Genomic DNA, 12256 nt, shown 5'->3' on the forward strand with positions numbered 1-12256 from the left:
GCTCAGTGAACACTAGAACAATTCCCAAAATGTTGACACAACTGATTTTATAGAATGTTTGTTTAGCTCACTACATGAAAGTAAGGTTAATAATATAACTTAGGTTACAAAATCTTCAGTCTTACTCAAATTAGTTGATGCAAAAATGATGACAATCCACAACAAAAACTACTCCAGCTAGTATTTTGTATAACCTCCATTATTTTTAAGGACAGCACCAAGTCTTCTAGGCATGGAAGGAACAAGTTGGCAACATACTGCAACATCATTTTCCATTCTTCAAGAACGACTTCTTTTAGAGCACTGGTCATCAACCCTGTGCTCAGGGCTTACTAACAAGCCAGTTTTGCAAGATAACTGAAACACATCACAGGTGATATAATTTTCTGCTCAGTGATTGCAGTATTGTAGTCTGCATCTCCCCAAGTTAATACATAAAACCTGGCCTGTTAGTGGGTCCTAAGGACAAGGTTGATAACCACTGTTTTAGAGCCTGGAAGCTGGATGGAGAGTGATGCTCAGCTTGTCGTTTCAGAATTCCCCATGGGTGGTTAATTGGGTTCAGATCAGAAGACATACATTGCCACTGAATCACTTCCACCTTGTTCTTCTTCAGAAACACAACAGTGGCCTTAGATCTGTGTTTTAAAACATGGTCATGTTGGAAAAGCGCACAACGACCAAGGGCATGGAGTGATGGTAGCATCTTCTGTTTGAATATAGAGCAGTACATCTGCTCTTTGTATGCTTTGTGATGCCATACAGTTTTGAAACCATCAGTTCCAAAAACATTTTTTCTTGATCTCATCACTCCAGAGTACAGAGTCCCAGTAGTCTACTTCTTTTTCCGCATGGGCCTTGGCAAATTCCAGACGGTCTTCTTTTGTGCATGGGCTTTAGGAGAGGCTTTCTTCGTGGACAACTCCCATACATGCCATTTCTCTGTAGTGCACACCGTATTGTGTCACGGGAAACAATAACCCCAGTTTGGCTTTCTACTTCTTTAGCCAACGGCAGTGAACAATGGCAATTTTCTTCAAGCCATCTCATCAGAAGATGCTCCTGTTGAAGTGTAACTTCCGTGGACGGCCTGGACATCTCTGTGAGATGGTTGCAGTTACATCTTTGTTCCATTTTTGCTACAGTATTCTGACTGAAAATAACTCTTTGCTCTTCTTGTAGCCTTTACCTTTCTTGTGTAAAGAAATAATTTTCTTTCTCAGGCCTTGTGACATTTCTCTTCCATGTGGTGCCATTGCTGACAGCATGAAATGGGAAGGGGTTGTCTTTGTTAAGTAACACTCTTCTATAATCAACTGTCTGCTGGACACCTTCCTAATGAATTAGACTCAGTTGAATTCTTGGTAGTTAGGATTTTGTTGTCTAAAATTTAGCTTTTCTCCTAAGACTAAGAGGGTTATTTACTAAAGGAAAATCCACTTTGCACTGCAAGTGCACTTAGAGGTAAAGTCGCTGTAGATCTGAGGGGGACATGCAAGAAAAATAAAAAACGTAATTTTAGCTTGCACATGATTGGATGATAAAATCAGCAGAGCTTTCCCTCATTTCAGACCTACCCCTTAGATTTAGAGCGACTGCACTTCCAAGTGCACTTTCAGTGCAAAGTGGATTTGCCTTTCATAAATAACCCCCTAAATGTTAATTTTGAAAGGAAAATAAAGGTTTTCTGACAAATCTGTTGGGGTGTACTCATTTATGCTGAGCACTGTATTTATATATATATATATAATCATATACAATTGCTACAATTGCAAACAATATTCTAATTGAATGTAATTAAAACTTAACTTTCCTTTATAATCTGCAGCTGCTGTAGTTTTCTCTAAAATACAATACAATATGGCAACCTAGAGGGATTCTGTACACAGAACTTCCCCAGAAACATAATTTCCTGCTTGTGTGATTGGCTCACTAATTTTGTCAGAAGTCTGCATTAAGATACAAAGTAAAATTTTAGGCATTCTCTGCAATAGGAATGATATTTTTTGTGAAATAATCCATAAAGGTATGCAGACACTGCAACTTTCCTCATTAGAACGCCAAGTGCATCAGCTGACTCTATTGAATGCATACACTCTCATTCAAGATTCAGTATTCCAAGGACATACAGCTTTTTCTTATGTCCCCTTTCACACTTGTTCGACCTGAAAGTCGTGCAATTTTGCCATGATTTTGATGCGACTTGAAGCAATGCCAGTGTAATCTTGAGGGCTATGGACCTCAATTTGCATCAAAGTCAGACTAAAGTAGTGCAAGAACTACTTTGAAGTCGCACAGATATGAATGGCACTCATTGAAAATCATGGGGTATGACTTATCATGCGGCTTTGCAGTCCCAATTCGCAGGACAAGTTGCACAAGTATGAAAGGGGACAAAAAGTAGAAACAGGTAGGACTCTGCTGCAATTTTTATTAAAATCCTTGCAATGTACATGGATCAACCACAGGAGATTATTTTTCCTTTTGCTGAGAAAAAAAACGAACAATCTTTAACCTTTCCACACCGGCACCTCCCGGCCCTTTAAGAGGTTTATGAGGCCAGAGGCAGGGCTTAAGAGCAGATCACTGGCTGTTATGGCAGTCACGGGATATGAAAATTCCCGATCATAAGCAGCGATTGAGAGGTTTTGGTTAGGCACCGGTAACGGTCGGGAGCGCTCCCCGCACGTGCTCTTGACACAGCTGTTTGAACAGTAATTCACGCAAAAATGCCGCCCCTTGGCGCCAAGGACCAGGTGCCGGGAGGCAGCATATATTTGCCAGCGGCCGGCGTCAAGGGGTTAACTATGTCAACAATTTCTCATTCAGTATATATATAATATAAAGGTCTTCCATTGAACAAAATTTTTTCAATAAAGGTATCCCCCATTCTATACATGTTTCAAGAAGCTCTCTCCACATTAGAATCTGGTTGATTTAGGAGACAGCCATTGGGACACTACTTTTTCTCTTGATTGTTAGGGACCCTTGGATGGATCCTGGAAACTATGTATTGTAGCAGTAACATGTTGTACTGCATTAACGAACTCCCATTTCCCAGAAAAGCAAGGCATGAGAGCAATTCTACAGGTCATTTAATAATCTTGCACAGTTATGTCCAAGAGAGGAAGGGGGCCCCTCAACTGTCTGATTACTACAAAACCACCCTTTCATCCTTAAATTCACCTTTACAGTGATTGTTCAGTGTTCCTTGCTGCTCCACAGCCAGCAAGAATGTGACCTACTCCTCTGTGACAGTACCCAGACCTAGCAGCCAATTGCTAGGTTTAAACACTGTCACATGATCTAAGAAGTTACATCATTACCCTACTAGTTCATCAACATAGCCAAATCAGCACCAGCTGTAGAAGAGGAAGGAGCAATGAGGGCATCTCAGAGGCAAGGTGAATATGTTATGGGGAAGAGGGGGGAATTGTAAGGGATGCCCTTCACAAAGACACTAACTTTACCCTGCTTGGGCAAGATAAAAATGTCCCTTTAACTAAGGCACTGTACAGAGAAAACTTGAAAGAGATGTTTCACTTCCAAAAGAAGAATTCTGTTTGGTTGCTGTAAGTTTTTGTATTTCAATCAATCAACTTGGTACATTTAGCCTTAATGGTTAGAATATTTTCAGATTCCTGCTAAATGGGATGAAATTCAAACTGTGTATGGCCAACCCAAGCAGTAGACTAGATTAGAGCTATAAACCAAATGAGATATAAAGCTGTGCCTGAGAAATGCATAGACCTTAGCTAAACGGAAGATTGATGCTCATGTATAAAATCTAAAGAAATAAGTGTATCTAATACATAGCAACCTGTTCAGAGGCAATTTTTCCACATCAGATGGCAAAAGTAAGTAAAACCACAACCTGCTCTCCACATGATTTCCTGCAAATGTTATAAACAAAAGCCTTTGCCATCACACTGACAAAATGACACAATCATTTTTTTTTTACAGGGATTCCACAGTGATGTCATCTATAAGAAAAATTTAATCTCACCTAGCCTCAGGCAACAGGAAGGCGTATTCATGGGGGGATGTGGTCTCCGGAAAGTTGGAAAGAATGGCAAGGCGATGAGGAAGCAGATCAGAGCCGTGGAAGGTGAACAGAAGATCCAAGGCTTGCACATTACTTCCCTGCAACAACACAGAAAAACTGTTAGCAAACTGACACTTGTTTGACTGAGCTCCAATGAATAATTATACCTGAACAAAGATGGCACTGTTTTTCAGGACAAAGAACAGACATAGGGTTCGTCAGGAGGAGTATTGAAAAAATCATTTATCATGTTCCTTCCACTTCACAATTATGTGCCACTTTGTGTTGGTCTATCACATAAAATCCCAATAAAATACATTTACGTTTTTGGTTGTAACATGACAAAATGTGGAAAATTTCAAGGGGTATGCATACTTTGTCAAGGCAATGTAAGCTACTTGGAGTACTGTGCCAAAACGGTAAGTCATCAAAAATAGGATTTTTTTATAACAGCTTAACTGTAAAATCCTTTTCTTGAAGTACATCATGGGGTACAAAGCATTAAATAATTACATAATGGGTTACAGGCCACCTTTAGGTGATGGACACTGGTATACCCAATCCAGGAAGTTCACTCCCTATATAACCCCTCCTCCTTCCAGGAGCACATCAGTTTTTGTAGCAAAGCAATATACTTAAATCCCCAAAAAGAGGGGAGGGACCTCTGTGTCCCATGATGTACTCCAAGAAAAGGATTTTACAGGTAAGCCGTTATAAAAATCTTATTTTCTTTATCGTACATCATGGGACACAGATCCTTAATTAATTACTTAATGGGATGTCCCATAGCAATGCTACTTGTGGGGAGGAAGACACAACCCGGAGGGTACCCCCAGACTTGAGGACCTATACCGCTGCCTGCAGCACATTACACCCGAAGGCAATATCCTCATACCTCCTTACATCCACCTGATAAATGTTTGTGAATGTATGTACTGAAGACCAAGTTGCGGCCTTACAGATCTGAGCCATGGAGGCTTGATGACGCACTGCCCAAGAAGCACTAACTGCTCTGGTAGAGTGCCCCTTAACTTGAAAACGGGGAATCTTACCCCTTAAATCATAAGTTTGAATTATAACTTGCCGAATCCACTTAACGACAGTGGATTTCGACGTAGCCTGTCCTTTCTTAGGACCCTCCAGCAGAATAAATAAGACATTAGTCTTACGAATCTGAGCAGTTGCTTTTAAATAGATTTTCACTGCTCTCACCACATCAAGACAATGTAGTGACTTCTCTTCCCTGGAACATGGTTTTGGAAAAAATGATGGCAGGACAATATCTTGTTTCAGGTGGAAACCTGAGACCACTTTTGGTAAAAAACCTGGACGAGGGCACAACACCAATGTCTTTATGAAAAATCAAATATGGCTCTTTACAAGACAGAGCAGCCAATTCTGAAACCCCCCTTGCTGAGGCTATAGCAACCAAAAATGACAACTTCCTTGTCAGAAGGACTAGGGGAATATGTTGTATCAATTCAAATGGCTGTTTTTGTAACACAGACAAAGGTTAAGGGGTTGTAAAGGTAAACTTTTCACCTTAATGCATTCTATGCATCGAGGTGAAAAAACATCTGATAGTGCCGGCCCTCCCTTTTACTTACTCGACCCCTTGAAAGTCCCGCACTCGCTTCCGACATCCTCTTCGCCGCCCAGCCTGGCCGCTGATTGGCTAGAGTGGATGAATTGAAAGAAGCGCAGCCATTAGCTCGTGCTGCTGTCAATCACATCAAATGATGCAGCACGCCGGGGGGCGGGCCAAGTGATACAGTGAGCGGTTATATGCGCCGGTTGTATCACGGGAGCTCGCCCTCAAGTACTTCTCACCATGCGAGGGAGCTCGCATGAATGTGAGAAGTACTTGTGGGGGGGGAAGCCGAGACGGCCGCCAAGGGACCCCAGAAGACCAGGTTCGGGGCCACTCTGTGCAAAACAAGCTGCACAGTGGAGGCAAGTATAACATGTTCGTTATTTAAAAAAAAAAAAAAAAAAACCTTTACAACCACTTTACGTTCAAGTCCCAAGGGTTCCAGGGAGGTTTGACGTGCAGATTAAACCATGTCACCCCTTGCATAAATCCTCAGACTAAAGAATGTGTAGCAAGTGGTCTTTGAAATAAGACCGATAAAGCTGAGACTTGGCCTTTAAAAGTACTCAAGGCCAAATTAAATTCTACCCCTAATTGCAGAAAGGCAAGAATTCTGCCTATGATATATGTCCGAGGGTGCCAACCCTTGGATTCAAACCAGGAAACATACGTCCTCCAGACTCTATAACATATATAGTTCTGGAAGCTGGCTTCCTTGCATTAATTGGGGTAGAGATAACTGACCCGGAGAGACCACATTTCTTCAGAATGTGGGTTTCAATAGCCAAGCCGTCAAATTTAGAGACTGTAAGGTAGGGTGGAATATTAGTCCCTGTGAGAGCAGATCTGGCCATAGTGGAAGGGACCATGGGCCCACCAATGCCATCTTTACGATTTCTGCATACCATGACCTTCTGGGCCATGCTGGTGCCACCATAATTACCGGCTTTCTTTCCAGCTTGATCCTGCAAAGACGTTGATGCAGCAACTGAATAGGGGGGAATGCATAGATCAGTGAGAACTGATCCCATGGGGTCACCAACGCATATGTTCCGCATTGGAGTGGATCCCTTGTTCTGGCCACAAAGTTGACTAACTTCATGTTGAACCTGGACGCTAGAAGATCTACATCCAGAGTTCCCCATCTTTGGAAATCAGCCCAAAATATGTCAGGGTGAAGACACCACTCCCCTGGGAATAACTGCTGGTTACTTAAGTAGGCCGCCTGCCAATTCGCTCGGAATTAGAATATGGTTCACCTCTCTCTGCACTAAGAGACTCTTGGTGCCCCCTTGGTGATTGATGTAAGCCACAGCTGTGGCATTGTCAGATTGGATCCTGACAGGACAATCCTGTAACCTGAAAGTCCAGGCCTTTAGAGCCACGCACTGCCGAATCTCTAGGATATTCATGGGCAAGGTTCTTTCGGCTCTTGACCACTGTCTCTAGACAGTTGTCTTTTCTAGTACTGCTCCCCAGCCTGAAAGGTTGGCATCTGTCGTTACCACAATCCAGATAACTGGTCTGAAGGATTTTCCTTTCAGCAGATTCTGAGTTAGTAACCAACAACTGAGGCTTTGTAACACCCCTGGGGACAGCCGGATTGGCAAGTCTAAAGCTTGAATCATTTTGTTCCAAGCGGACAGGATACTGTTTTGCAACAGTCTTGAATGGAACTGGTCATAGGGAACTGCTTCGAATGAAGCCACCATGGGTCCTAGCAAACTCATGCAAAGGTGAATGGAGGGATCGTCTTTGGACTTGACCATCCACACCAGCTCTCTTATGGAGCTGATCTTTGCCTGAGGCAAAAACACCTTTTCCTGGGCTGTGTCTAAGATCAGACCCAAGTACTACAGTCTTTTTAGCGGTATTAAGGAAGACTTCTCTAGGTTGAGAATCCAACCCAAACTTTCCAGGTAACTGGTTGTAATACGTACGCTTTGCTCCAAAAGAGCCACGACTGGTCTATTAGCAATAGATCATCTAGGTACTCAACGACTGTTATGCCCTGTGCCCTTAACCTGGCTAGAGGTGGGGCCAGCACTTTTGTGAACACCCGGGGTGCTGTGGCTAGCCCGAAGGGCAGGGCTACAAACTGGAAATGCTGCTGTTTTAACTCGAACCACAGAAACTTTTGGTGAGCGGGAAATATAGGAACATGCAGATATGCATCCCCGATGCCGATTGATGCCGATCTACTCCTAGAAGGATAGAAACTACTGACCTGATCGTCTACATGCAAAAGGAGCAGATCTTCAGGAAATGATTTAGATTTTTTAGATACAGAATGGGTCTGACATCTCCATTTGTTTTTGGTACCATAAAAAGATTTGAATAAAACCCCAGACCTTGCTCTTTTGTGGGGCTTCACCCCTTGAGATATTGATCGGTCTAGAGCAGGGGTAGGGAACCTCAGCTCTCCAGCTGTTTTGAAACTACAAATCCCATCATGCCTCTGCCTCTAGGAGTCATGCCTGTGATTGTTAGGGTCTTGCAATGTCTCATGGGACTTGTAGTTTCAAAACAGCTGGAGAACTGAGGTTCCCTACCCCTGGTCTAGTGCCTAAAACAGAGATTGTCTTTTCTCTGGATCCTTGGGAACGCTTGACCTCAGGAAACGAGACGGTGCAAAGTCCCGAAATTCCAGCTTGTACCTCAGTGTTACCGTGGAGATGACCCATCTGTCCTGAATTTCCTCTTGCCAGACTTCCGAAAACCGCATAAGTCTCCCTTCCACCTTGGTGGGGGGGTTGCCTCTTCATGATGAGGCTTTAGGATTCTGCTTTGCAGGTTTCCAACCCCAGGACTTCTTTCGAGTCTGGGTCTGACCCTGAGGTTTTCCTCTAGAGTCTGATGGTGGAGGCCGTCATGACTGCCTAGAGGCAGAAGCCCCTGGCACAGGGGAAAGAGCCCGTTTAAATGAAGGGCATTTACCGTATACTTTCTTTTGACTGGCAGAAAGAGTACTTTTCCCACTAGAAATTGTTTGGATATATTTGTCCAAATCTTCTCCAAATAGTCACTCCTCATAAAAAGGGAACGCAGTTAGGGGGGTTTTACATGGTGCTTCAGCTGACCAGTTTTTAACCACAGGATTGTACGCATATGTACAAGCATAATCATAAGGCGGGACGCCTGGTGAACAGAATCTTTAATGGCATCTATGACAAAGCATAATGCTTTCGGTAGTTCAGCCAATTCCCGTGCTTGTTGCGCAGGAACCTCTTTTAGGGCCTGTCTAAATTGGTCCTTTAGGGATTGACAGACACCTATTGCAGCAACTGCAATACTAACAGCACCTGCCAAGGAAAAAGTAGATTTTAACAGGGATTTCAACTTCTTATCTGTTGGATCCTTAAACATGTGTGCACTGTCTATAGGACAAGGTAGGCTTTTATTCACACTGGAAATCACAGCATCAGCTGCTGGTACTTTCCATCTCTTGGTGAATTTCTCCTCCATGGGATAGAGAACTGAGGGAGAAAATGCTTATCTGGGTGAGTCCATTCAGCAAAAATAAGCTGTTCTAGTAATGCATGGTCAGGAAACGCATGCAAAGGCTGAGAACATTTTAAAAAACCAAAGGAAGAAACCAAGCTTTCAGGAGACTCTGTCAGGGGCAACATGAAAGTGGAACAAACCATCTCTGTAAGAGTTTTTATCAGCAATTTCTCAGATTGTGAGGCTGAAAAAGGTTCATCTACCATTGTTTCCTCCACAGAGGCATAATTTTCCCGCCTTATCGACTGAGGGTAACACCTCATCCTGAGCCCACTGTTCCCCTTGCAAAGATTCTGAAGTGGGGGAGGGGGATCTAGCACACTTCCTATCCATTTGAATCCGCTAAAGCCGCTAAATCTTCCTTCCAGACCCTGTAGGGTGGAGGAAAGGACATCTTCAGTCACCTATACAGGGGCTGAGATGTTAGAAGCAGTTGCACCATCCATTTGTTCCAATGGCTCACCCTGGCTTGATATAACTGGCAATTCAGGCAAGGATGACAGCATGGAAATGCGACTCGAGATCCTAGCTCCTGGAAGTGAAACCTTTAATACTTTTTTGATCTTTGTGGTGTCTTTTTTGATAGCCATAGTCCTAAGCACAAAAACAGAGGCACTATACAATTGCACTAAATCGTTGACTATAGCCATGACAAATAAAGCCCTTATAAAGTTCAGCCTGGTGCTGGGGAAAAAGTGTCCTTCCTGTATCAGGAATGCCAGTTTGCAACCCTCACGTGTCCCGCAGCTCCTGCGTTCCTGTGCGCGGGCTGCTGGTTTCCTGCTTGTCAGCCGAGGAGAGACTGTCCTAGCTGTAGTTTTATCTGTTTTTGCCTGCCTTGCATTCTCATGGACGTTCATGGCACCTCGCTTAGGCCCGCCCCCTCCGAAAAAATCTGCCCTTTTTTTTGTTTAAAAGTGCTCCCACGCTCGTGCACGGAGCTTTCGGCAAAGGGGGGGGGGATGTAAGGGGGTACACCACTGATGTCCCCCTAACCCTCTGGTCCCTTCAGGGGGGGAGAAAGAAAACATTTGGCAGATTTCTTTCACCTGAGAGAAATCCCCCTGCACACGCTGCTGCAGCTACACACACACAGACTGACTGAGCTTTACAGTGAGTAAGGTATGTGCATAGACTCCCTCTAGTGGAGAATTAAGGCATGACAACATTTTTTACCTTAAAGAAGAATACATAGGTGTTTTTAGTACCCATGTTTCTTCCCTTACCTTATCCCCACTGCAGGATTTGATGAATTAACAGACAATCCAACCTTCACCCATCACGGTGGGCTGCACGGGTCCTTAGATATCGGGGGTTCCAACTCCCTTGGACCCGTAAAGCACCCCACTAGGAAAGCTTTAGGTAATTTAGCAAGACCTAAGCCCTGGGTTCCGGGGGTCTAGTCCTACAAAGAGAGGTGTTACAGGCAAAAATCTCATGCTTCGAATGCGAGGCCCTAGTTATCATCCACTTAGACCTCAGGGGCACTTTGAATGGATCTGGTCTATGGAGGCTAGTTAAATCCATCATGGATCCCTCCTGGAGCTCCTCAGAGCACATCTTCACTCATGACCAACACCTTAGGCCAGCCTTTCTCAACCTTTTCAACACAGAGGAACCCTTGAAATAGTTCTCCAGTCTCAGGGAACCCCTGCTAAAAATTTGAAATCTACAACTCATAATACATTAGTGTGATGGTCATTGGGAAGAATTGCCTCCTTACAGATAGCTAAAAAGATCAATGGTGTCAGTGGGAACTTATCTGAGAGGCAGAAATGGTCCAATGCTGAAGGAAACCCTAGCAACCTCTGGAGGAACCCTGGTTGAGAATCACTGCCTTACACACTGGCAAAAAAAAACTGATGTGCTCCTGGAAGGAGGAGGAGTTATATGGGGAGTGAACTTCCTGGATTGGGTATACCAGTGTCCATCACCTGAAGGTGGTCTATAACCCATTAAGTAATTACTTAAGGCTCTGTGTCCCATGATGTATGATAAAGAAATTTAAATTTTGTTGCAGATGATATGAGGATGCTCAAAATCTGAATTGTATCTTAGTGCAAACTTCTGAAAAAATAAAGAGCCAATCCCACAAGCAGGAGATTACATTTTTTGCATTTTAGAGAAATGTTAAAGAAGTGCTGCAGATGTAAACAGAAAGATAACTTTTAAGAATGTTATATTATAATATGGCTTGTGTTGCAATTGTATATGCTAAATTATTATTATTATTGTAGTATTCTTACCGTGGAGTTACCTTTTGAAGTTGAATTATAGTCTCTTAAAAATATATATGTTGCAGCACCCAACTGTGAGTGCATCTACGCTTTCCCTTTTCCTAAAGCAGCCCATAGATGACTCAGGTCTTTTTTGTTAAATCAGAAGGTTGAATGAAGAAAATGGCCTGATTCCCCCATCCGAACATTCAAGGGAATCCCTCTTGTTTGGAATAGTTCTCTACTATCAGAATAAACTGATCAGTGCCAGTGGCTAATCGAACATCTTTTATCCGACAGGCTGACTGTAGAGTAGTTGATCAGTAGATCGACTTCTGTACAGCCACTTTCCGCACACATGGATCGAAATTCAGCTGGTCACTGCTGAACCAGCTGCATTTCAATCCAAATATGGCTGGTTTTAGTCCCCTTGGAAAGTCTCATAAAGACCTGTTGAGTCTACCAGTTAAATACGTCCATTGCTGCATAATAATGCTGGTAATGGGATGGAAACACTTTTCCACTGTGCCCAAGATCACAGCAGTGTTGTCAACCTCATATAAGCTACTTGCACTACAGTGGGATGAGACAATATTACAGGAGACTTGGATATCAGCATTATAGCTTCTGATTCATAAGCTTGTCAATTAGAAGCTGGACACACCTAGCCCATTGCTTCCTGGATTGACAGGAGTACCTCCTCTGCTGAAACTCTCCTACTGTGAACTGTAATGTCTGGGAGGGGAGCATGTGATGTGACACACGATTGCAGGAGGATTTAGTTAATTTTGCAGAGGTACAATAAGTCTCTTTGTACTTTATAAGGCTTGTGTGTCCCATCGTAACTGGATTTAGGACCTGTTAAGACTTTTCCTGCCTGTCCCACGAAAATATACTGCT

The 12256-nt window shown here is 43.3% G+C and overlaps 1 protein-coding gene across 2 annotated transcripts in view; it reads right to left on the minus strand.

The window, feature by feature from the left end:
* Positions 1-12256, minus strand: part of NBAS (NBAS subunit of NRZ tethering complex) — a 1050553-nt gene that overhangs the window by 839170 nt on the left and 199127 nt on the right. For both annotated transcript variants that reach the window (XM_077488811.1, XM_077488809.1), the window contains exon 21: positions 4007-4143. In XM_077488811.1, the coding sequence (XP_077344937.1) occupies positions 4007-4143 (137 nt within the window). The remainder of the gene's footprint in view (positions 1-4006; positions 4144-12256) is intronic.

Source organism: Lithobates pipiens, unplaced genomic scaffold (genome assembly GCF_037356315.1).
Source record: "Lithobates pipiens isolate NorthernLeopardFrog02 unplaced genomic scaffold, aLitPip1_a1.2 Scaffold_18, whole genome shotgun sequence".
Taxonomy (NCBI): domain Eukaryota; kingdom Metazoa; phylum Chordata; class Amphibia; order Anura; family Ranidae; genus Lithobates; species Lithobates pipiens.